We start from the raw sequence: 27,846 nt of genomic DNA, 5'->3' as shown, positions 1-27,846 counted from the left end.
CGTAGTTGAAAACAAAAAATTGCATCTAAAATAGTACAGTAGAAGCCGTTCTTCGGGTTAAGCCTTAACCCTTTACAACTGCCATCTTGTTTACATTTATTTTGTAATCTGTCCTGAGGCAATGTAGGTCAAGCAGGCGATATTATTTTAAAAATTCACCAAAAATCAAATTATCATTATATTCATATGAAAAAAATCATGTACATTTATTAGTATCTTTAGTTTTAAATACGATATTTTTCAATCCATTTTATTAGAAAAATTTATAAGAAAAAAAATAATATATTATCAGAACTGACATTTAAACTTGATAATTTGTAACTTTTTGTCAAAATTAACATTGTCTAGATACCTAGTTTTTTTCTGGCACTGAACCAGAAAGACATAGAATATTGTTTTGTACAACTCTATATAACACTTATGCATGTATGTTTATTCGTTGTGAAATTATCAAACATTATATCAAACATTTGTTCGAAATCAAAACTTTATTCTGCTATCAACTAATATAATGAACTAATATACTTTATTCACTTCATATTGAACAAGAATATAAGTTTTTGTAATAAACATATGATTACCAGTTGTAACACATGTAACATTTGTTGATATTTTAGATTAAAATAAAAAATAAAAATACATAAAATGTCAGAAATGAAGGTCTCAACTTGAATATTTATAACACGTTGACTTATTATAGCTGAATAAACTTATTATAGTAATATCATTGCATGAATATGCTAAAAATGAAATGAAAAATTATCAGGAAAAAATAAATTAAGAAAAAAAAAGCATTAATTAAAATTTTTTAAGTCAACAGAACACCACCTGGACAAAAATATGTGAAACAGACGATAGACAAGACGCTGTCATCAAGTGCTGACATCTGTTGTCGATAAATTTTATAAAAATCGATTTTTACTAGGGTGCCTACGAATCGGTACCCTCGAAGTTTTGCTTAACAATGGGGGTACCGACCGACCGATAGCAATGGGGGTGCCATGCTACAGATAGATTAAGTTCATCTTTCTGGTTGATACAGGTGGTCACGTGGCTAGCCCTATAGATGGATATGGCTTCTAGCCATGTAAGATGTTCTAGATTGGGTATAGTGACGATGACATTGGCCTTGTCAAATTCTGCCTTGATGTCTGGATCAGATGCATAGGTGTCCCAGAGCAGTGGTGCGTCACCTGTGTTGAAGGTCTGCTTGGTGCTCACGTATTCTGATATTTAAGGAGCGCTTGGTGGAACCGATATATATATATATCGGTATATATATTATATCTATATCTATATTATCTATCTTTATATAGCTTTAGTATTTACTTTTATATATATATATATATATATATATAAAAGGCTCTTGCTCCATCTGTCATCTTTGAGTGAGATGGAGTACACACCAGGAAGTATGTTGCGACCCAGAGAGTCCTTTCCATTTCTGAGGATGTAGAAGATTGTCGGACATCCCCTATATGCTATTTTCATTTGATGTTTGCTGGTGATCTATGCATACACTGCTTTAATATTTGGGTTAAACGTGACCAGGACACGTGTGTTTAGTGTTGATTTCACCCCTGGCGTTCTGACTTAACATTTAGTTATGCCGGCTAATGCATAGTTTCTTAATAATTGTGATTAATTTTTGTCAGTTTCATTGTCATGTGTTTCAATTAATATAACTTTAGTTTTTTTATTGCTTTCTTAACTCTGTTGAGAGAATTTTCCATATTGCATGAGATACAGAGAATTTCCTAAGCACTTTGTTTTAGGCTCATTGCCACATTCTTCATTTTGAATTCAAATGTCTATCTTTTCATCTTACCTTTAGGAAATTACTTTTTCTTCAAATAAATTGTTTTTAAAATGATTTATTATGAAAATGTATGATGAAACTTCTGTCATAGTGCTGGCTTCTGCTTTTTATTTTAATATTAAAAAAAAAATTAATAAATCAACTATTTATGCATTCTCCGAATTCTGACGTACAGTACTTTATCTTAAGCATTAATACCATATTTACTTGAGTATAAGACGATCTCGTATACAGGACAAGGTGTGACTTTAAAGATCAAAATAAAAAAAATTAGGTTTATAAATAGAGTTCTAATTTTATTTCATTTGATCACAAATAAAATATCAAATGCATGTAAATGCACACATTGTTCCACAAAAATTAGTGGCACTTTAAACTTTAAGGAAAAATCTTGTAAAATTGACAACATAATTTGTTCATGTAAAGCCGGACAATCGGGAACCTTTTTTGCCAATTCTTAACAGTCGAATCCACTCTCCGTCTTTTACACTTATGAATTTTTTCCGAATTCTGATTTCCGAACAATCATCTGTTTTTACGTGAGAATAAATTAAAACGCAAATTAAATCCAGCAAATAAAATTTACTAAAATAAAAATGTTTTCAATTGTTTTAACAATCGTCTTCAGTTACTGTAAAATAGAACATAAATTTAAAAATTTCGTGTTCTATTTTATGGTAACTGAAGATCGGTTAAAACGATCGAAAACATTTTTATTTTAGTAAATTTTATTTTCTGGATTGTTAAAGGTGTGTTTTTTATCGTATTCTATTTATCTAGTACGTACAATATGATTATTCAATTCGGAATTCGATTCAAAAGCTTTGCTTTACCTATTGCTATTATCTTTACTCCTGATAATACACAAGAATGATTCAAACGACCCAGATAATATACTTTTGTTTTTAAGTGAATGGTTCACAAAAATCCTTTGGCTTGGTTCACAAAAATTATTGCAAAAACACAAAGAATCCTTCACTCGCGCGTATAGAACAACCTAGGTTTTGAAGCAGTGAAAAATGAATAAAAACCTCGTCTTATATGAGACTAAATACGGTAAAACTTATATAAATTATGTTTCAAGAATATAACTTAATTTAAATCGTAATTGCATTTCATCACTTGAGCAATATTCTTTCAAATTTGGATATTATTCATTTATTACTGTTAGTATTATAAAATGTAATTGAATCTTAGAATATTGTACGAAATTTATTATTCTGTAATAAAATATATAACAGTTATAGTAATTTTTTATTATTATTTAAAAGATTTTTACACAGTTCTGTTCTACTGTAACTGAAGAATTTTGCATCAAATTACGATTTTAGAATGCAAATGAGCATTTTTAACTACACGACATTTTTAATTATATAAAATATAGCAGAAAATTTTTAAATTAAAAAAAATATTAGTGATTGTTTTTGTTAAAAGTTATTTCCATGTGTGTTTCTTGTAAATTATTCAATGAAATGAACAAATAGGTTTATTTTTGTGTTAATTTTACATAAGTTTTTTTTCATTAAGAGCATCTTAGGTTATAGTACAGATCTATAACAATTATTTCAAGTTAAATAAATCTGACAAAAATTATTTCAATGAAAATTTTTAAAAAGTTAAACCTATATATATATGTGTGTAAATAAATAAGTATTTTTGCTTTATAGCCAACAGCATGTCATTCTGTAACTACAACAGCTACAATCAGTACAACCACAACTACTACTTCTTCGTTACCGGCTAGTCACATTGCAGCGCAACGGGCATCTTCGACAACACACCTCATTGTTAAGACAGTTTCACCCCATAATAAAATAATCAACAAAGAAAAACAAATTGTATGAGAGTTTTTGAAAATTTATATTATTAGATTTAAATACTTAATTATCATTAAACTAAATGTTTATTTCAGAAATCTGATTTTATGTTATCTTTGGGACTCGTGACCAAAGAGTTTCTGACTGAACTTAAAAGTCGGAAAGTAGAAAGAAAAAGACGTACCACGGCTAATCCTCAATTCTCAAATGCAGCTATAGAAGAAAAGAGAAAAAACGCAGCTTTTCTCAATGCGGAAAACATGTCGGGCCCACCTACAAAACGACCAAGAGGTAATCTTTAGTTTAGTTTTTAACATGCAAGTATGTTTTACATGTATTATATGCGCAATTTACCTTACTTGATCACGAAGAAAGTAGTATTTGAATTATTAATAAAGTAAAAATTAGAATTTAAATTTCAGCTCATGACCACATTGATATGTTTTTATTCATATATCTTATAAGAGAATAAAAATGAGCTTTTTATTTTTGTCTTGCAAGTATTAAAATGCATCTATTGCTCGTCACGTGTATAAAACAGCATTTAGGAATTTAAACTGAGAAATTAATAGTAAAACATAAAAATTGAAAAATACTAAACAAAATTCAAGGGTTGTTATTTATTGATAAAATATTTTTTTCAAAATACTGAACAGTCTTGTCCAAATTGTTGTTAAGGTTTTTAGGACATTTGGCTATTCTGCAGCAGTTACATTTCAAATGCACTAAGCATTTCAAGCAATAAATGCATTGGACAATTGCCAAACTACCATTTTCATGGCAAAGGAGGTGAAAATGCTTGTCAGAGATTAAAATTATTTTATCAGAAAGGTTTTCAGCAAAATTAAACAATTTCAGTATTTTAATATGTTATGTCTTGCAACAAATATCAGTACTATTTTTTGGGGGTTTTGGTATGATTCTGGAAGTGTCACTTCTAGAATCAAACAAGATGACCGAAATAGTAAACAATATGTCTGAAATAGAACATTGTCATTGTTTGTTGAAATCAATATATGATATTTTCCATTAATTTGAATATAAATTATGTTAGTAATGTAAATTAACATTATATATTTTACTGTGATGCAAATCTTATGTTCTTTTGTTTTAATTTGTAGTTGGAATTTAATATTAGCATATAACTTGATTCGTTGCATAACCCATATCCCTTTTCAAATTATCTTTCAAACACAGATAATCTAGTTTATCCACACAAAAATACAGTACTTTACACAATAATAATAGTTTATAACAATCAAATATTATATATAATATATATAGTAATAATAGTTTATTATATTTAATAATTATGTAGACATACATAGTAACAGTGATAGTTAGATACATCGTTATAAGTTTGTTATATGATTGATATCTAAATTTTAGGATGAAAATCAAGAGTAAGGAAAGATTCCGCATCGTTAGTCCATGTAATGTTTTATTTAATGAAATATTTTTTATATAAACATTCACTCTATTGTTTTTCAAAATGATCAAGATTTTATTGAAAAAAAGTGATTTTTCCTCCTCTTATAATAAATCGGACTACTACTATACCAATGTGCTTTTGGGAATAGAAAAGAAAATGTGATGACAATCTCACAATTGTGAATAATTCTCCAATTAAAAAACATTTTTTTTACAAACACCAATTTAAAATGTGTGTTTTGAACATAAAAATTTATACTGTTGGAAAAACGTAATTAAATTAAATAAAATTTTAAATTAAAATAAACAAATTATTTATATATTTAAAGGTCGGCCTCGTCTGGTTCCCCAGGCACCAAACAGTAGGTCAGAATCACCCGAAAATAATACTGCCTCAACAATGACGACGACTCCCATTCCTCTTACGGTCACCAACGTCAGCGTTATTACTGCCGTCACTGCCACTTCGACCACAATCACAACTACCACCACCACAAGCTCTAGCACGCCATGTAATAATGGAGGGAATGGCGTGATAAATGGCTATCATCTTCCACAACAGTCTCTCAATCAACATTTGATCGTAAGTGTTAAGATGAAATAACAAATTAAAAGTACACACAATTTAGACATATTTTGTAAATTAGTTACCATTTAAAAATTCTTATATTTGAAAGTTTTTAATAAAATTTTATTTTTAGAAAAGCAGCTCTCCAAATCAAGTGTGTACAGTTTGCAAACAAAAAGGAGATTTGTTAAAGTGTAGTGCATGTGCAGGATTATATCATTGTAGTTGTCTGAAACCTCCCATTAAAATTGCTCCTTCTACTCCTTGGACTTGCATAAAGTGTAGCCAACCCGAAACAAAACCCCGCGTCACAACATGGCCTAGTCCACTAACGGTCGTTCACAGTTACATAGCACTTAAATCAGGTAAGTTTAATTTTGTAAATTAGAAAATGTTTGAAATTCAAATCTTTTGTAAATTTTATACGACTGAAATCAATGTCAGAAATTACCACAGAACAAAAATAAGAATTTATTATAATAAGACAAACATTCTTGCGGTTTTACTCAGAAAACAGATTCTTTCCAGAATTTAATATACATTTTTACACACACACACCCAATTTTTAATAAAATGTTATTATTCACCTTTAAATAGCATTTTTAAAAAACTTTATTTGCTTTATACATGCATTCATTAATCAATTTATACATCTAGTGATTTAAAACTAAAGAAAAAGATGTTTAAAGAAATTGGTGATAATAATACAGGAAAAGTTCTAATAACGAACATCCTGTATAATGAATCAACTTAATTAACAAACTTTTCTTCAGGTCCTTACAGTTTTCTGTTTGTTTATATGCATTTTTATCATTTTTAAAGTACTTTGCTGATTCAATGGAAAATTGCCTTGATTAGTGAGTCAACCAAGTCTGAGAAAAGATTTATCAAGATAATTTTTTTTTTGTGATTACACATTTCAGTTTACTACTACTCTCATAGCTCCACTTTTGCATTAGTCACATAAGATAAACACCATTAGATGTTAAATTGAATAATGTCAATACTAATTGAACAATCTCTACTTCACATGTTGTCCTCCAGCTTGGCATTCGAAACACTTGATCGACAGTGACTAAAGACCAGTTTTCGTTTACAGATAGGACAATTTGTTTCTTCATCAAATTGCATATTCATTCCACATTCAATCCACTAAATTTTGACACACTGTAATGATCACCATCACATGCTATTCATCTGCCGGTAAGTACTGTACAAATTTGTTGTGTAGGGAAAAATACTCAATTTTAACCAATTCATAAATTTGAATTTGAAATTTTGATGCATATAGTATTGAGGATTTTCTTTTCTACAATATGTTAGGTACAGTGGCAGATAACAAATGAAAACGAAAGCAACTCTTCATTGTGCAGAAGTTGCAAATTTTGAAAGTGGTTGATAGAGTGGAAAAGAAACTTGATATTGCATTAAAATATGGTGTTCCAAAATCAAGCCACTGAACGATACTTTCATAACATAAAAATCAGAAAAAAAAAATGCAATGTTAATAGGACCACATTGACTTAGAGGATGACAATGCAAAAACAATGAGCTTGACAGAAAACTTGATTGGTTGATGGAAGCAAGAAACAGTTCTATTCCTGTCAATGGTGCAGGAAAAGGCATGGGAAGAAGCAGAAAAACTAGGAATGAATGATTTCAAGGCATTGGATGGTTATGTCAGTTTAAGAAGAGATATAATCTGACATCACTAAAGACAGCTTGGGAGGCAGATGGAGTAGGAAAACAATTGGATTTTGAAACTGTCAGAATTAACACAAAGTTATGAAGCAAGAAACATTTTCAATGCTGATGATGCAGGACTGTTTTTTCAATATGCTCTCCCAATAAAACACTAGCACTTAAAGGGGAAACTTGCCAGTGGAAAGTGCAGCGAAAACACTTAATGGTACTTTCTTGTGCAAACTGAAAAACTTTTTCGCCACATGGCTTGGCATATTTGCCTATCACAAGATGCTTCAAAAATGTAAAACATCTGCCATGTACGTACATACAGAAAGAATATTAAGTCATGGATAGAAGAATCCTTGCTGTTCATTGACTGTTTACAAAGCCTATAAAATGGATGATTTGAAACTGAAAAACATTAAAGTGATCTTCTGTCCACCAAACTGCATTAGCAAACTCCATCCAATGGATCACTTTAGTTAAGATCTTAAGAATCGTTACAGGCGACATATTGTTTGGCATATGATTCGTCAAATGGAAGATGAAAATAAACTGACATTACTAAAATGGAATGTTTTGCAGACCATGCAGCGGAGGCTCTGCCAGTAAATCTATCAAAAAAGGTCTGAGGTAAATGCCACCCTAAATACATTAGAGATGCTCATCCAAGCATCAGAAGAAGCAAATAGACATAAAAATAGACATATTCCTGAAAATGGAATCAGTGGCATTTAAATTACTGAAAAAGCAAGAAAGACAAGCAAATATCATTTAGTTGCCAAGAGTTGATAATGCTGTATACTAGTGGTGCTCAAACTATTTTCATTTCTGACCTCCCCATTTTGTGTAAAATTTTGTTGTGACCCTTGGATAGACAGTACATTTTTTTTTTAATTGTCAATGTAATTAAAGTGAAATTTTTTCTGGGATTTGTTCTTACATTTCTGCCTTATTAGAGGCCTGAATAAAACACATAATTTTATGAAACAATGGTTTTATTTATGCATATGGGTATAAATATTTATTTAATAAAAAGTACTTTTAAAAAAACTTTACATCATAACAATTTAATGTGAGATATGCTATTCTATTTTTATAAATACAGTGGAACCTCGCATAACGAGCATAATTCATTCCAGAGTCTTACTCGTAATGCAAAACACTCGTTAAGCAAAACAATTTTTTCCTTAGAAATTAATGTAAAATACGATAATGTGTTCCACGCCAAAAAATACACTCAAATATTTTATGTATAATGTTTGTTCAAAGAAAATTATAAAATAAACATTGTTAAGGAGCATGAATCATCATCTTTTCTTCTAGCGTGGAATGAACCAACCTGAAATGCAAATTTGATTTGCTGAAAACAAAAAAAAAAAACAAAAAATCACAGATAATATGTTTGATAAACACACCAAATGATATGCCAAATTCTTGGGCTATGTGAAGGCTGTACTTAAATAATAGAAATTAATTAATCTGACTAGAGCAGGGGGTCGCCGAAGTGGTCGATATCGACCCCCGGGGGTCGATGAAAAGACTAAAACTTACAAATTTTTGAGCCAAATATTGCTAATCTTGCTAAGGATCATCAAGCTTATTCGTCTCATTGATTGTCAGTTACAACTGACTAAATTTTTTAATTTTACAATAAATGTAAAATTAAAAAATATATATTAAAATAGTAGGAGCTTTTTTTTTTCTTTTGCTTGTAACACAAACTTTTTGGTAGGGGTCGATGTGAGGTTTCGAAAAGTTGTAGGGATCGACGATCAAAAAAGTTTGGCGACCCCTGGACTAGAGGTAGGCAATTATGCTTCCATCTCGTATTAAATTTAATAATTATAAATAGTTAATTTTTAATTCAGACATTTCTAAAATTTAATTTTGGAATTGGTCATTAAATTTAATACGAGATGACAGCATAACTGCGTACTTCTAGTCAAATTAATTAATTTCTAATATTTAATTATAACCTTTATGTAGCCTAAGAATTTGGCATATCATTTGGTGTGTTTAATATATAACAAGCTATGGTTGTGTTGATGTTTATATGTAATATGTGTTGGAAAAAGTTTGGAAAAATGCGTGATCACAAGCGACACTAAGGTGCTAGATGGAGCATGTGCACAATCTGGGACTTGCCCTCTCCTAGCCACTCGTTATGCGAAAATTCGCTTGTTAAGCGAGTCATTTTTTCACAATTCATTTTGCTTGTTATGCAAGGTGCTCGTTAAGCGAGGTTCCGCTGTAATATAATTTCATTTCACTATTTCACTGGTACCCGATACTTGTTGAAGAAAAGCTTTATATTTTTATTAAATTTTCAAATAAATCTCTTTGAATTTGGTAACCCTCTGGACCCATGGTTTGCGTACCACTGCTATATATGACATTCAGATCATATATCCGATGATGTACATCTTTCCTTTATATAATTTTGTATATATTATAGCATGTTTTATGTTTAAAATATACAAAAAAATTAGCACAAAAGAAAATATTTGTATTGAACTTAAATTTTACGTATGTTCTACAGTATTATGTTTAACCTATTCCCTGGTATTCCCACCATCTCTCGGGTCAAAACATAACGACCTTGACCCGTGGACCCGAGATATCTCATTTCTTCGTTGGGACGTTTTCGACACTAGATGTCGCTAGTTGGAAGTTAGTTTTAATATAAAAATTATGCCAAAATATAATTTTTTGTTTTTACATATATTAATATGTCTATTTTGTTTGTGCAAAATAAAAAAATAATAATTTTGGACGATACAATAGCCACGATTATTTTTTCTAAAACATTAGGCTTGACATTGACAAAAGTTCAATGTGGAGCAACATGCAATGGAAAAAATTCCAACATGGGATAGGTTAATTTTGTTCTAAGTTGAAATTTAATAAAATTTCTGATAATCCCAAATAAAGAACATCATAATTAACAAACTGTCAAGAATTTGGTCCTGTGAAATTTGTTAATTAGGACTTTTCCTGTATTATGTTAATTAAACTTGTAAAATTTTAAATTGAATTTTGAATCTCCTATTAAAATTCTTGGTATGTTTACTAAGAATATGACTATTATCATCATTACAAATTTTATTAATAACTAATAGATTTGCATGCTATATTTTGCAAACAATATATAATGGCTAAATTGAACTGAAAATGTTTATTTGCTTATAATATTTTATGATTCAAAAAGTAAAATAGTTTAATTTTACAACAGAAAATAAGGCAGTTTTTAATGATAACATAACTGTTCTAATGCCATAATGCAAGGATTGCACAACTAAAGAAACAGATTGTAAGCATTTCCATTTAAAGGAGTTGAAATTCAAAAGATGTGATAACACTCAGATTTTGAAATTATGAACCATAAAAGATTATGCGCCAATAATTTGGTCTGTTAATGAATACGATTTTGATGCAGATGTTTATTAAGGAATAAATTTAATAAATATATACTTTTTTACATGGATTTTACAGGATTTGTTAATGAATAATAAAATAAATAATGGCATTTTTCTTTTATCGAAGCCATGTAAATTTATGTTTGTGGATTGATAACGTTAATAAAATGTTTTATTTTTAAAGTAATTTATAAGTTAATTTTCATAATTCTGCAATTATAAAAAAATAATTAAAAAGCTAGAGAAGCAATAGTGTATATGCATAGTAAGTCAACATACTGTTTTATTTTGTCATTGTGCATTACTGTAAGGGATGTGAGGGTCAGGAATTTGTACAAAGTTGATCAGGAAAAGTCAAGAAATTTTTTAAAACAATTTGAGTAAGAACTCTGTACATTACTGCTCTCACAGATATAACAAGTAACTGTTATAATGAGGAAATTTTGCTGGTCCTATAGTGCTTGTTATAACTGAGTTTGACTGTATTTTATTTGTTTGCTCGCATGTCTGATTATATTACAATTGTTACATGTGTATAATATAAGAATAGTAGAGTATTTCTTCAAATTTAATGTTTATTTGATGGCATAACATTATAAATATGAATGTTTACACAATGAGTAACTACTAACCTCTGCTTTATTGGAGTATCTGCATCTTGTACTTTCTGATTTTGGTAAATATCCATCTTCAGGAATACTGTATACATGTATATTCCTGAAGATCACTATTTATCAAAGTCAGAAAGTACTAGGTTGTTTGAGAAATTGTTAAAAAGATGTAGACATTTCAATAAAGCAGAGGTTAGTAGACCGACATTACTTAACTTTTAATTTTGGAAACATGGCGTTTAATACAACATTGAATGAATGCTTTTGACCTTCCCCAAAGTGTGCTTCAGGTTATTAAACCAATTGTATTCCAAAAATGGAATGCTTTTAAATACATTAAATTTTGAACATTTGGAACATATAAATACAACTTAAATTTAATAGTGGCATTTACATGAATTCAATATATACATATAAGGCTACCCATATGTACTTATTAGCGAGGTTGAGGCCAAAGTTTTAAACGCAAAAATGTATATGTCGGACATTCAGCACCGCCTTCCTGTAAGCCTAGAAGTTTGACAATGGTGTTTGGAAAGTCAGTTGAATCATGCTCGACATTCCAAACGCCATTGTCAAACTTCTAGGCTTACAGGAAGGCGGCAATGAACGTCCGACATATACATTTTTGCGTTTAAAACTTTGGTCTCAATCTCGCTATTATTTGAGCACTCCTCATAACTGTAAATAATATGAGTTGTTTAATTGTTAGTGTTGTCATGGTCCTCACACAAGTACCACCAGGCATATGATATCGTATTACCATCCTTAAAGTTGACGCACTTCCCGTCAGACCAGCGTTGTATATTTCTAGAACCTCCTGGGCCCTAATAAAATGGTCCTTTCAGACCAACCACATTAGGGCCCAGGAGGCCCTAGAAATATACAATGCCAGTCTGATGGGCAAGTGCATCAACTTTTAGCACGGTAATACAATATCGTATGTCTGGTGGTACTTGTGAGAGAACCATGTCAACACTAATGATTAAACAACTCATATTATTTACAGTTATGAGGAGTTATCAAATAATAAGTACATATGGGTGGCATTATATATATATATATATATATATATATTGAATTTGTGTAAATGCCACTGTTAAGTTTAAGTTGGATTTATATGTTCCAAATGTTCAAATTTTAATGTATTTAAAAGTGTTTGATTCTAAGCATTCCATTTTTGGAATACAGTTAGTTTAATAACTTGAAGCAGACCTTGGGGTAAGGTCGAAAGCGTTTGTTCGATATTGCGTTAAACGCTATGTTACCGAAATTAAAGGTTAAGTAATGGTGGTCAATAGTACTGGTAATTAACTAGAAGATATCATTTGAGGTTAGTAGTTTAATTAAAGTATCAATATCTGTAATGTTAAGTGTGCCAATTGATAACAATATCAAATTGTTTGCAGTGGGAACTGTAAGCCTGTCTAGATTTCTGGTGCTTGCATTGTACTGACTTAACCCTTTCTCATTGTCAACTGTTGAAAATACTTTTGACTATACCAATATCATCAGCTGACATAGTATTGAATACTCAACACAAAGATCATTGTTTATTTTAATTTTAGTCTATATCAGTTAGACACATATACATGAAGACTTATCACACTGGTTCAATTGATCATTGTCAACACATCAGAATGAAATTCTAGAAATACATTGCCCAATGATAGGTCTGTTATCATTAGGTGTGATATTTCTCCCACTATTGGCAAAGAAATCAGTAATAAACTGCTTAGATTTGGATAATTCATTCATGGTTTGTGGATTGAAAAGTGTAATGAGCAAATACATGGAAAAATTAATTTAATATTCCTGTCTTAACCAGTAGACTATCAAAATTTTAATTTATTCATCCAATTACTATTTAGAAAGCATTGCAAGAAGATTTTTCCAATGCCTTCTTCTAACTCAAAAGTTACAAAAACTCAAGCCACAGTGTTAAATTAAGTATCAGTTTATTATTTTGAAGAGAGAGCATGATTCCATCAAATAATAGTAATATTCTAATGATTTTTTTAAAGCCCCTTTTTTACAATGAATTTCAGAGTATCCACAGATTCATGTATGCAGTGTGGTGGCCATATAAAAGTTCAAATGCTCTTAACTTCTGACAAGGGCATCTTTTGGAAAAAATGTTTTATATAAAAATTTGTTTTTTATATATGATTCTACATAACAAATAAAGTGTGGGTTTCCATTTAAGAAAATAAAATCGACACTGTTTACAATGGTTTTAACAGCAATTATGATTAAACTATAGCACTGTCAGTTTGATAGTGCGATCCCGTGGTCTCCTTGAAGTCTAATAGCTTTTGTTTAATGAATTTTTTCATAGGATATGTATTTTTTGAGTTAAGCCAGTGGGGATTGATTGAAATAAAACACCCTGTGTAATGTGTGCAAATTTTTAACAAAAATTGATATTTTAAAATATTGATAAAACAATTGTTTTTATTAAAAGCTAAAGAAGAAGAGAAAAGAAAATTATTGAAAAGAAGTTTGGAGTTGAAGTCAGAAAGGACCCAATTACAAGACAAAAAGCAGCAGCTGAATGAAGTCATATCTGTAAGTTTTGCTTAATTTAATGGACAAAATAGTAAATGTATTTATGAAGTATTTACTTTAAATCAATTAATTGATTTAATATTACGCTAAATAAAGTTTTCATTTTGTTTTTTTATTTTTAGGACCAAGCACAAAGACGCACAGAACTTCAAGCAACTCATCAAATTATGCAGAAGTCTGTAGAACGCCTTCAAGATTTCATTATGAAAATCAAGCAAATGTCTTGATGTATATCACTTTTTATATTTGTTTATTGTGACGTACCGATACACGTATGGAGTTTTTCTTGACATATTTATTGTACCGTATCGATCACACTTTTCTTAAAAGAAATACTAGAATGCTCAATCGATGCCACAAACTTTTGTATTGAGTATGGATATTATACGAACAGAATATTTATTTTTTAGTTTTATTATTACTTTGCTTTGTTTATAGAAAACTTAAAATTACTTTTTGTAACATCTACATATTAAAAATTAATTTTTGTTTCAGTCATGTACAAGCGATACGATTACGTCATCCGTTTGCTTATAATATCGTCCGATTAAATGGTCACATAAATCATTCTCGTATGTTTATTGTTTATTGTTAAATCTCAAACTTTGTGATATTTTGTGATTTTTCTCGTTTTAATGTGTTGCAATGTAGGTTTTTTTATTTATAAATTGTATAAGAAAGTAATAACTTTGGAACTGTTAATTTTTTTTATTGTTTATGCTTAAATAATATTGCTTGTTTTACTATTTTCCAAATGGACTTGCTGTTATCATCACTAAATTATTAAGATGCTAAATAGTTTTTGTCGTGAGAAATATTGTTGTTTTTTATTTTCATTTTGTTGGTTAATCGATAGTTTTATTGAAAGATAGTACGATGAAATGAATCATTTACGATAGAAATATAAAATATGGATTTACCCTTGTTGTGCCAAATTGTGTGATTAGCTTTTCTGTCAGTTTTTGCAATGAAAGTACCGTTTTTCCTCTTAAATTTGTGTCGATCCCGAATTCGAAACCTAATACAATAATTATATTTTCTATAGCTTACTGCATTATATATTATTTTTGTAAGTTTGTTTTTATGATTGTGTGTATGTAGTATATGTGTATTTCAAATTATATCTAGAGTGAGTGTTCTTGTTTTAAAGTTTTTGCATTTAGAGTATGAACTGTAAATCAGGCTTCGTATAGGCTATTACGTAGACTTTTTATTTTGATGATAAATAAATATTGTTATCATTACATGGAAAATGGATGTTATGCACAATATTTTAAAATTTTGCTCTTACAAATAGTAAATTTTGTATGAAAAGACTGAAAACTTTTTGCACAATCTTCCGATTAAGAATTAAACTGTTACAGAAATTTGATTGTAAAAAGTTATTTTTCCGGCATAATGAGGATAGTTTGGCTATGAGCTGTTTCCTCCTCTGTTGAAAATTATGTAATTCGCATTACCTTCTCTTGTATCCTTGTACACTGCCAGAGAGTTTTGTTTTTGATTTATTTTCTTAACCACTTGTATAAATTTAAAAAGAAACTATTCTTCCAGTGTGAACGACCATTTAAAAAGACATTTCATCTGCATATACTAAACGTATGCCTTATATTTATCATCACCCAAAATATTTGTTTCCCCAACAGAATTGCTCATTCACACAGAGGGAACGATGATGAATAATAATCATATTTTTCCCTTTTTCTAAATAATTTTGAAGTAGTGTTACAATAACATTGACAATCTTCATAATTGAAAATGTGTATGTATAAATTAATACATTTTTCTATGCACACGAATTCCTATTAAGAGCAACTAAATCGTAAAGCAATTTCAATTCTTGCTCTTTTTTATAATTATGTGTCTAGTGTGTTTGTAAACTGGATAACTGATATAAGATGGCGATTACTTTCTTCATAAAGTCCCGGACAGCGTGAGATTTTTATTATTATTTTATCTTAAACCTCTGTCGAATGAAAAATTAGTATGATGTTAATTTGACTCTTTGAATTAGTATAATAATTAGAGATTAATATCACATTCTCTTCATGCCATAAAAATTGAAAAAAGTTGTTCTGTCAAAATTAAAATATAATCAGTCATCCAGTTTCCAATATACTACAAATTAAGATGTTTTTTTATCGATATTGTGAATGTTATAGGTACTGTATATTCTTGATTACATAGGGTAATGGAAAATAATAACAAATCAAAAACAATTCTTTTAACGCATGATGTTTTTTAATAGTTTATACGAAAAGCAACTTGTGTTGAAACTTTTCTGGCGCACTTTTGTGTATCAAACTTATCTGTTGGTTAATCAGCAACAAAAATATTCCATCCAAAAATAATCAAGAGTATACTGTATTAAAATAATAAATAAATAAAACAAAATATATATATACATATATAAAATCATGTTAAATATGATTTTTGACTCAGAATTTTTGAAAAAAAAATTAATTTATATATTTCATTTTGAGTGGACTATGCAGAAAATGTATACAAAAGTGATCTTAGATTGACTGAGGTGTAAATTATGAAAATTAGTAGGGACCAGATGGAAATTTAGGATCATGGATCGACGTGTAAACTTATTTTCAAAAAAGCATTTGATTAGAATTGTAATTTATCAAAATGTTACAAAAAAAAGCACTCTCGCAACATTGGAACTACTATTTGATGTTTCTTTAAGTGGCTCGTACCGTTTGCTCGACGTGTGCACGTTTTTTTGATTCTTCGTCGTCAAAGATTTTTCGTACTAATATCATGTGGCAAGACGTGTAAAATCGATTCTATCCGAACAGCTTCCGTAAAGTGAACTTCGATGTTTAAAAAAGCTGTAAATGGTAAGAATTTTTTTAATGTCTATTTGGTGTTCTATTTAAGGTTCCTTTGAGGATAAGAAATTTAATTGCCAAAAAAAAAAAAAAAACACTATAAACTGGTTAGCCAAACGAGTGCCTGTAAAAAAGAAGAAAAAATGTTACTTTATCTCCAAAAATTAGTAAATTCGTATTCAGCCAATTGTTGAAGATAAATCGTCAATTTTTTGATGTAATGCTTTGTGTAAATATCAAAGGTGCTTGCAAATGTATTGTTAATACTTCTTTTTTGTCCAGAGTAAATCGTTAAATAGTATGCCCTGTGATTGTCATTAATTTGAATATATTATAAATATATATATTATATATAAACTTTAAAAAAATAGTTTGACTATGTGCTCAAAAAGCTTTTTTTATATATATAATATAAATTAGATAATTGTTCGACGATTCGTAAAGGCTTTCGCGGAACGGGGACGCCGCGTCCCGCACTCGAACGAGAAGGGGTGTCTAATTTTCGACCGAACGTTTTGGGTCGTGACGAGGAAAATAAAAATAATGCCAGATTTATAAAAATAAAAAAATTTTTTTGGGGTGGTTAAGAAATAAACTAGTCGAAAATATTGTAATAAATTTTCTTGCATATCGTTTGGTATATTTTATTGCAATACCATGTTAAGAAGTGTGTGATGCCTTTGCTGATTCCTACAGAGTATACATATGTTGTAAATAATGTATATCCATACCAGAATGAACTGGTTTTATCAAGCATATCGATTTCCTTCCTCAACTGTGACATTTTTGAATACTGACCAAATGTTTATGTAGATGTAAGGAAAAAGTAATAAAATATTTCATATCTTTAATTATTGAGTTAAGATTTTGTTTTTAGTAATTTATCTACGTTTGATTTATGTACCTCGTGACAATTTATTAGACTAGAGATTGCCGACTCGTGGCTCCCCGAAAACGTCTCGACCGATAAGATAAACGGCCCACAAATTATTACGTACGCCTTTCACCTCGTGACGGCACACCGGTTACGGAGCACTGCATTACATAAACATACTACTATGACTTTGTGGAAAGAAATGATTGTAGAGTGGAAAAGTGAAGAAGTGCTGCTTATCCAGTCTTAACAGAATTAATTTTAAATGGTACTATAATAAACAATAGTCCTTGTATTAAAGATTGTGGTAAAATAATAGAATAATGCTAAGAATGCATCAGAAAAGTAATTTTAAATAAAAAAAAGCAGTGATGATAAAAATTATAGAACTGATAGTAACAGTTTTGAAAAATGTGCAGTCCTGCGCCACAACGTTAGGAACATGCCTTTTATTTAAAACATTTTCTGCCGAACGACATCTTTGTCCAATAGTTTTATGTTGTTTTTGTTTCCTTAAGAATGATTGCCATAACATGTATTATAAAGTAGACATCACCGATTACGGTCACGTATTTAAAACATATTTCATCTGTAGATTCCAAGGCTCTGGACAATTTGCTTTCTATTGACATGTTGAAAAATAGCTGTTGCATGAAAGATGCTGGTGAGTAATAAGTACTTGATTATTTTGTTTTTAAAAATTTATATTTTTGATATTTTCGATAAGTTGTAAATTTATACAAATATTGATTGATTGTAGAATTCGGATGGAAATTTCACGACTGCCAACGTCGATCTCGTTAACTCTGATTTCTTTGTTGATAAACGTGTTAAATATCTGGTTTTGAAGACTGTAAATTTTGAATTTTAAAATAAAAGTGTGTCCTTTTTACCAAAGAAGTAACGCAATACGGTAAATTTATTTGATATCGTCAATAGGGTAAGTACACTGTAGGATATTTGTTTAATGCATTTACCTTTATACAAAATTTTAATAAAAGTTCAATATATGATAAATTGACTTTGTGGACAATTTACTTATTTATTAATAGTTTTAATCTCCACTTAAGCTTACAATTACAATAAGTTACTTTGAATGAGGAAAACTATTTGATTAAAAAAAAAATGGATTTACCGAGTTTATTTTACGTAAAGTAAATTGTAAAAAATTATTTTAATTTATAATAAACAAGAAAATTATAAATATAATAAATTTGAAAATAGTCGTCTATTCTGTCCGTCTATATTACGAATTACTTGAATTAGTTGTTTTATTAAGTAGCCCTCTTTTATTATATAAAAAGATACAGAAATACAGTGCTGGATGAAAGTATAAGGTTGTTGTAAAGTGTGATAACTTATAATTGCTTTGTATGAATAAGAATCAATAGCATAAGAAAATACTTGCATAAGAGTTTGTAAAAATATCAAATAGAAGATACGGTTTGTGGTATGTCGCTTAATTCGACGTTCGGCATCCGGAACAAAAGTATAAGGTCGATAACACTGTGAATAATACGTGTCTTTGCTACTTGTCAAGTAACAATACACAAAATGAGGAAGAATTTGCATACCCTCTCTAGCTCTATAAACCAGGTTAACATAACATCAATTCTCTTATATATAATAAAAAAAGTAAAATAATAAGTAAGGAACGAAAGACGAAAATCGCACGTAATGTTGATATAATTGCAGAAGGATTGCGTTTTGGCATCGGCTTGATCGACAAAGTACAAAATTAAAGCAATTACAAACCGTACACAAAAAAAAATTTCTATTTCATCAGCCATTACAGAGGATAATTCTATTAATGTGCTTTATTCTAAAAGTCTAACATAATTATTCCATTTTGGTTTTTTTCTGTGTGTATAGAAATAAGCTTAAAGTACAAGGATTGATTAAATGAAATCTGTTCAAGTAAATTTGTTAAGACAAACAAAACAGTATATCCTTTGGTATGGCATAATTAAACAAGGCAATATATGAGGAAGCCAGAATGCACTTTTGTTTGTTAAAGAGTCACCTTAGGGTTTGGACGTGCATCCCACTGCTCGGAGAGATGACCGATACTATCTGCAACGAATGATGTCGGTTGGTCCTCGAACTGTTATGACTGCTTCCTCGACTTCCACGTCAGAGTTAGTGTTGTCCCTTAAGAACTTTTTTAAAAGTCCAAACAAATGAAAGTCACGTGGTGACAGATTGGGGCTATAAGGATGGTGCAGAATCTCTCAACCTTTTTTGTGTTAAAGCATCCTGCATGGTGTTTTCAACTTGTCGAACTCTGTCGTGCAATCAAATCACACCACGTGATAGCATGCCTGGTTGCTTATTCTTTACGGCCTTAGGCAGCTTTTCCAATGTTGTAGTAGTTGGCATTGGTGCTCACGTGAGGATCTTTAAAGTCCACCAGCAAAGGTCCTTCAATGTCAAAAAATGCATAATATAACCTTAGGGGTGGAAGCCAATAACTTGAATTGTTTTTGTGTCGGTGAAGCAGTGTGTTTCCATTGCATGCTTGCTCGTCTACTGGTTAGCCGAAATTGGTGGCACCCCATTTCGTTGTCTGTGATGATACGTGACAGAAAATCATTGCCCTCCACCTCATATTGCTGCAAGTGGTGCAAACCCAACCGATGCATTCTACCTTGTGGTTGCCGAGCAAATATTGTATCCATTGTGCATCTTCCAATACCGAAGCTTCTTCATAACCAATATTTAAACTGTTCCAAACGGCATGAAATTCCTATGCTAGAGAACTTAGTCTGACAACAGTGTCCACTTATTGCTACGTTAATCTTCCAGATTGCTTTGTCCGTCATAATGTGCCCGGCCCGGCCGGGGCAAATCTTCCGTTTCCCGACATCCTTCGTTGGGAAACAGAACGATGCAAATCTTTAGGAGAGTGAATGTGGTTTACATCACATTAGACATTTGGACGAGATTAAAACTTGCAGCAATTCGATTACATTGGCCCGATGAAAATGGGGTGTGACTTAAAATCGACCGATTGGAATTTGTACATTCACTATGCATGCATAACAAGATGGCTACGCCCATATTTTAGTGGGAGCAAGTCTGCATCAAGAGAAATGGCAAACAAACAAGCAGTAATTTGAAATTTTCCTTAGAAATAACTCTGATGTTATCGTTATAAAACTCAAGTTTATACATATAAAAAGATTATCTCAATACCAACAATGTACAAATCCTGAACAGGATATCTTTACTTAATCTTTGCTAATTGTTTGGAAACATTTAGTTCTATATTAAAACATGGGCATACAAAAACTGACACAGCACCGACTGATTACGTAGAAAAATAGATAAATGTCCAAGCTTTAAAATGATGTTAAAATTATTGAAAATAAACATTTCTTTGTATCTCTAAAAATATAGGAGTTCTTACTTTTGGGATTACCCTGTATTTGTATCGTGAACATTTTATTGGGTTGTTCGGAAAGTTCGTAGCGATTTTTAAGAGAAATAAAAGAAATTGTTTTAATACTAAAAATATACTTTTATTCCATTATGTATGCGCCATTGTTTTTAATGACGTGTTGCCATCTATGGGGCAGCTTCATGATACCCTCTTCGTAGAACTTTCCAGTTTTTTCCGCGAAAAACTGATCCACGTGGTTTTTGCAAGCTTCCAAAGTATCAAAGTTTTTATCATGAAGGGAATTTTGTAGAGAACGGAACAAATGGTAGTCCGACGGGGCAAGGTCGGGTGAGTAAGGGGGGTGGGGTAAAACATCCCAGCCTAGTTCCAATAATTTTTGGCGTGTTCGTAAAGACGTGTGAGGTCTGGCATTATCTTGGTGAAACACAATGCCTTTTCTATTGGCCAGTTCCGGACGTTTTTCTTTAATTGCCATGTTCAGCTTATCCAATTGGGAACAATACTTATCAGAATCAATTGTTTGATTCTGTGGAAGCAGCTCATAGTACAGGATTCCTTTCCAATCCCACCAGACAGTGAGCATGACCTTCTTTGGATGAAGACCGGCCTTTGGAGTTTTTAATGGGGATTCATTTTTCTTACCCCACGATCGTTTTCGGCTGATGTTGTTATAAATGATCCACTTTTCATCACCTGTCACTAAACGCTTCAGAAAAGGGTCATTTTCATTTCGTCTTTCAAGAGAATCACAAATGGAGATGCGATCCAGTAAGTTTTTTTCCGTTAAGTCGTGAGGTATCCAAATGTCATAACGATTCACGTATCCGAGCTTCTTTAGATGTTGAAATACAGTACTGTTTGATGACTTCACTATGTCTGCAATCTCTCGAGTTGTGTAATGAGGGTTTTCATCCAATAATGCTTTGATTTGGTCCTCTTCAATAACAGGAGGTCTTCCTGAGCGAGGAGCATCTTCAAGGCTGAAATTACCCGTTTTAAATTTTGCAAACCACTTTCGAACAGTTGATTCTGATACAGCACTCCCACCATAAACATCACATATCTTTTTTGCTGTTTGTACAGCATTTTTGCGTTTACGAAAAAAGAAAAGAAACAAGTGTCGATAATGCACGTTGTTCGCATCCATTTTTGCAATGAGCCAAATTAAACGCTATTTGAATAATCTTAACGGTTTTTTTGTAACGGACGCGTCTCAAGGTCATTTATCGTAATATTCATTGGTTTGTACAATTCTAATCATTTTTGCGTCAATCGGTGTCTCAACTGTCGGCTATCAAAAATCGCTACGAACTTTCCGAACAACCCAATAACTAGTGACAGTAGCAAGGTTGAGGCCTAAGTTTTAAACGTGTACATCATACGTTCGGTGCCGCTTTCCCGTAAGCCTAGAAGTTTGACAATGGTGTTTAGAAAATCAGTGGAATCATGCTCGACATTCCAAATGCCATTACCAAGCTTCTAGACTTACGGGAAAGCGGTGCCGAACATCTGACGTACACGTTTTCGCGTCGAAAACTTCGGCCTCAACATCACTAATGAAATATAATTTCACAAATGCTTTATTTTTTATCTCAACAATAACGAACATACGTATGGCAAACAAAATAATAGAAACACCAGTACTGTTGCCAAGGTGGCCATTACCACCTAAACAAACTGTAGTTTTGATGCCTTTTGATTAAATGTACTGCATGCTCCATCTTACAAGTAAAACAATTTTATTTTTCTTTTCTGTATAATTAATATTTACAAAAGAACTTTCTTTGACTACAAGATGTTAACCTTTTTTCTTAAATTTCTTTTTCTTTTTTTTCTCTTTCTCTCGCAGGTAGGAGTCTGCACTTTCGTCTGCCGGTCTCTTTTGGATGCTGAAATATTCAAAATACATTACATTAATTGTGTGTGGCATCTAAGGAAAAGACTAATGTTTTTTCAATTATAAAAAGTATTTGTTTTAATGAAAATAAAAGATTAAGTAAATTATCACCACTGTGCAATAGGTAGAAAAAATAAAATGTGCAAACACAGGTGATTTTTCTTTTAGTTAGTGATGTACTTTGCATGTAAAGTCAGGAAAATTATTTGTTTCTTTGAACTGGAATTCACTTGCTAGTGAATCTGTGGCTAATGCATCTAACTACATAATATTATTTTATGGTGAAGCGTAATGTAATGGAAGAGCTGCTTGATGTCTTTATTGAGTGTGTTTTCCACGTTGCATTGCTCCGTCGCATGTCATTTTTGTGCAGAGTTAATCGACGGCTGCAGGAAACTGACACCTTTGCGGCAAACAAAGCAGACTGTGGTGCTCTCGAGAAGCACTGCACCCCTTACTTAGACGACGGGATATCTTCAAATTGAAAATTACCCAAACCATTCCATGTACGGGTGTGATTCACAAAGTTACTCTACACCCTCGAAACTGTCACATTTGGGACGAAGAAAAACTGGATGCCGTGCATTTCTATAGATTCTAAGAAAGGTTTGGCATCAACATGCGGGCAGGTAATGTCGTCGGTTGTTTGATTGGACCCTACCTTCTTCCACCCAACCTAACAGATCAGAAATACTCGACCTTCCTATAAGACGTGCTGCCAGAGTTACTGGAAGTTGTGCCATTGAACATTATGCAACAGACATGGTATGAACATGATCAAGCACCACCATACCAGCCACCTCGATGGCCAAGCAGTCAAGGTGGCAGCCTACTGTTCCGGAGGACCCAGGATCAAATCCGGACGGGTCGAAAAATCCCAAGGAATTTTTCGGGGGTGGTACGTCGGGCCCCATTGTGGGCTTGCTCAAAAGAGGCCCTCTTAGTGCCCACAGGGCAAAAAGAGTTTAAAAAATAATTAAATAAAAGCACCACCACACTTTGCACGTGCATCTGTGATCATCTCAAGCAAACAGAAATAAATTCTTATACAGTACTAACTTATAAAATTGGAGGTTTTTTTTTTTGCTTTATAGAAATTTTTTAAAAGTTTTGATGTTCAATTACTGTGTTTATAATTTTTACTGAAAAATATAAATTACACGAATTTTTAATAAGCAATTTATTATGAAATATAGTACCATGTAATGAAATTGGAAGCGATATTTTGTTTTTATATCAACAGTATTTGTCTTTACCAATGACATTTAAAGAAACAATAATGCTAAATGGGTGTTCGTGGTATCGTGTACATAAACATTATTTACTTCAGTATAAGCTTAGTTTTGAATTCTGAATTTTATTCATGGTTATTTTATATCAGAAAGAATAGCAAACTATGGAATCTCTATCCTCTAAACAGATTATACATAAGCCCGTAATTTTTAGTACTTCTTAACACACTTTGTCTCCTGACAAGTACGATATAACAAGGGACTATTGTAACTACATCCTTCTTCCTTTGAAACGAGCGGCATCGATCGACCCGAGAGAGTGTCGACCGACGTGCTTTTGACACTTTTTTCTCACCCGATAGTCACCTCTTTGAATCCTTTTACCTACAAATACGAGCGAGGGCCGAATTAGTCGGTCACTGGCTGTTTTTCGAGCGTTTAGGGTCTGTGCTCGTATATTATTTCTTCTGTTAAAAAATGTCTTACATTTATTTATGATCTGATTAAAATTTTGAGCTCAAAAACTTCCAAATCTTACACAGAATTGTGTTAACAGTTCCGTGAAGTGTGAATCAAGAATTTTCCACACAGGCAGTGTATGATATATCCAATCAAACCTGCACTATCATTGAGGAATAATCAATTGCAGTTACCATACTGGCAAGATTTCATGCCATGTTTTAAGACTGGGAATTTTATTTTTTTACCATAGAAATTGTCAGTGTCTCCGAATAGAGATATATACCATATTTAATTGAATGTAAGACGCACCAGTGCACTTGTCTGTTAGTTTTTGATTATTTTCAGAAAATTTATTATTATTATTTTTTTTAAGATATTTATTTACCTAACATTAAATGTCACTTCAGTCTGTTAAAAACAAACTTTCAAAGGAGAGAAAATATGACAAAATGTATAAAACCACGTAACTCATAATTTTTATATGTAATAAATGTATGGAAAACATTCGCTTGTTGAAATACAAACCGGTGGTCTTTGAAGAAAAGTTCCGCATAAGTCGCTCGAAATTTTTTAACTTGGATTTCCCAATTTTGAGATGCACGCTTCGTCTTTGCTTAAATAGGTCCATACCAAGGTTTATGCACACAAACAACAACAACAATAGTCCCTTTGTTAATCAAAATCATAGATTATAATTCTTAAAACTCTCATTTTTTCAATTTGTTAGCTGTTTCTTGCAGTATATGCATATCATCCTAATTTTTCTTGTTAACAAATTATTTAAACATTATCCAAACTTTCTGTATTATATTGGCCTGGTTTGCCAAAGTTATTTATGGGTTCTGATTAAACCAAACAGAATAAAAAAGAGCAATCTTCTAGGTAAATTATTATTAGTGGAATCCTTAAGAAACAGCTTTTCTAGTCAAGAAAAGAATTCCAAACATAAATATGTTTATCTAATAATCTCTAATAACGCATTACGAATTTCTTCCAGGAATCGCCATTTCCTTACGAAAGAACTTTTCGAGTTTATACTCGGTTAAGGTATCTTATTTTTTCTGCCTTTTAGAAGTGAATACAGGATTAATTATCATCCTGAATAAATTCAAATTATTTTTTTAAACATCACTTAAATTTACACCAACATATTTAGCTGTTTACTGTATATCAAACATGGAAACAAAACGAGTGAAACTTGATGAGTTCTCGTTTAAACTCCAGAAAAAGTTTAGATACCACCGTACGGAGACATAGAAACCCTGCCTAAGCCATCTCTCGAAAGATTAACATTGCAGGAATGCGAACACTACATCAGAAGTCAACTTGAAGAGATTAGGACAATACAGAATTTGTTCTTTAACGTAGTGAAATTTTGGAAAAGCTCACCAAACTAATCAATATTTGATGAACATAGGGTTAAAAGCATTTTATAGTTACACGTCCAATAAACTAAATAGTTTTAACAGAACTATTAGAAAAGATTCGAGTTTTTGGATGTAATCTTGGATTATCAATAACAAGCGTTAGCTTTGTAAATAGAAGTGGGACTCAAACTTGCTTAACTTAATATTTAAAATGTAACTGTTAGCCTCATTAGCTAACACTGGAATGTCTAGTGTCTCGTAATTATTCAATTTTACAAATCGCCGATTGTCGTATAGTGGCTATAAACACATTTCGGGAGTTCGCGTCGTGTTTGTATTATTTACCTTGTCGACATTTAAACACTATTAATGAGGTTGTCGGACAAAAATCTTTTCCACATTTGATTATGATCATTAATGTGGAAGTTATTTGGGAAACGAATCAAAAATGTCCCTCACTCTTTGTTATACCACTAAAAAGTTTGTCAACTACGCATTCCTACACTTACCTTTTGATACTAACTAAAGTTTTTTGCTCGGTCTCCAGGGCCTTCTGCCATTCGTCTTCCGAACCTTTGATGGCATACTGAGAAAGGTTGCCTTCGAGTGTTCTCAGTTCCTTTTGCTGTTTTTTTTGTACTTCTTTAGCAGCTTCCACCTTTAAAAAATTTTGTGAATTAACTTAAGGCATTTAGTTCCAACTAAGCACAAAATATTTACCACGAAACAACAATTACAATTTTCTTCATTAAATTAAATTAAATTATGGTATCAAGATAATAATTTTAGAAATAAGCAAATGTTTTCAAAGATCACATTACTACTATTAGGATAGATTAATGTTGTAATATGTTAAAGCATTATGAATTGCTGGGAATAAATTAAGTGCCTACAAATCTGCATAAATAATTTTATATATATTTCTACATACCAATTCTTCATTTAACGACTGGGAGACCGGTTCCATGGAAACGGGATCGGGATTCGGCAGCGTCGTCTCGACCGCTCTCTCGTAAATACTTCCGAGATACTGGGTGATTCGTCTCAGGGCTTTGTTGAACAGTCCCATTACCTGTCCGCCCGGAAGACCCAATTCTTTTGCGACATCATCCACTTCCTTGTGCTGAAGACCCAGTCCAATCAGAATAACCTGTTTTATATAAATTATTTATGTACGATAAAAACAATTACAGTGGAGCATCATTTATACGTTTTACGTCAGTTTCAAGATATTACCGTTCCTTTCAATGGTGAAATATCTCTCAAAGAAAACGTGCAAATATAGCAATATTCTTTCAGAAATGTGTTCAATTCTGCACTCCTGAAATCAAATGAGATTAGTTTGATGCTATCAGGTGTGTACTGCTTCTTAGTTAAAGATTAGGAGCAGATTATTGACTAATGAATGCCCAGTGTTGCTCGGGCAAAAAATAACAACAAACATTAAGATTATTGGATTCTTTCTCTGTACTTCTAACCTTCTATTATATTATAGTATAGTATTTGATATATAAGATAACATTCATAGTTATATAAAAGAGTTTAAAACATCAAGTGCCTAATGTTATGCATTTTAAAAATTGTCTAAATTATGTACAATAGAAAAATAAATAATTTTGAAAATGTATTAGACTGGTGTGATAAACCATTACATAAAATAACCTTTGTAGTTATATAAATCAAATACTATATATGGTTTTCGTTTTAATGTTTGTTATATTAAAGAGCTTGGTTTTTAGCCTACCATTGCCACATTTATCACCACACTCAAACAGTATGAAATGGCAAAATTTCATTGTCAAGTAGACACCAATTGAAATGTGGCATCTTAAATTTTTTCAGATATAATTTT

At 31.3% G+C, this 27,846-nt stretch overlaps 2 protein-coding genes across 2 annotated transcripts in view; one reads left to right on the top strand and one right to left on the bottom strand.

Annotated features, from left to right (window-relative positions):
* Nucleotides 1-17,610, top strand: part of LOC136989227 (PHD finger protein 21A-like) — a 69,318-nt gene extending 51,708 nt beyond the window's left edge. The window contains exons 6-11 of the mRNA XM_067287322.1: nucleotides 3,487-3,657; nucleotides 3,732-3,927; nucleotides 5,397-5,650; nucleotides 5,769-6,000; nucleotides 13,816-13,919; nucleotides 14,042-17,610. Coding sequence (XP_067143423.1) covers nucleotides 3,487-3,657; nucleotides 3,732-3,927; nucleotides 5,397-5,650; nucleotides 5,769-6,000; nucleotides 13,816-13,919; nucleotides 14,042-14,146 — 1,062 coding nt within the window. The 3' untranslated portion in view covers nucleotides 14,147-17,610. The remainder of the gene's footprint in view (nucleotides 1-3,486; nucleotides 3,658-3,731; nucleotides 3,928-5,396; nucleotides 5,651-5,768; nucleotides 6,001-13,815; nucleotides 13,920-14,041) is intronic.
* A 5,148-nt stretch (nucleotides 17,611-22,758) lies between these two features.
* l(1)G0020 (RNA cytidine acetyltransferase l(1)G0020) overlaps nucleotides 22,759-27,846 on the bottom strand; it is a 45,478-nt gene continuing 40,390 nt past the window's right edge. Inside the window, exons 17-19 of the mRNA XM_067287297.1 lie at nucleotides 26,926-27,144; nucleotides 26,504-26,652; nucleotides 22,759-22,925 (exon numbers count right to left, since the gene is read on the bottom strand). Of these exons, the coding sequence (XP_067143398.1) occupies nucleotides 22,835-22,925; nucleotides 26,504-26,652; nucleotides 26,926-27,144 (459 nt within the window). The 3' untranslated portion in view covers nucleotides 22,759-22,834. The remainder of the gene's footprint in view (nucleotides 22,926-26,503; nucleotides 26,653-26,925; nucleotides 27,145-27,846) is intronic.

This window comes from Centruroides vittatus, unplaced genomic scaffold (genome assembly GCF_030686945.1).
Source record: "Centruroides vittatus isolate TY-2023 unplaced genomic scaffold, ASM3068694v2 scaffold_450, whole genome shotgun sequence".
NCBI lineage: Eukaryota > Metazoa > Arthropoda > Arachnida > Scorpiones > Buthidae > Centruroides > Centruroides vittatus.
The sequence above is the reverse complement of the archived record's forward strand: the minus strand, read 5'-3'. Positions and strand labels throughout refer to the sequence as shown.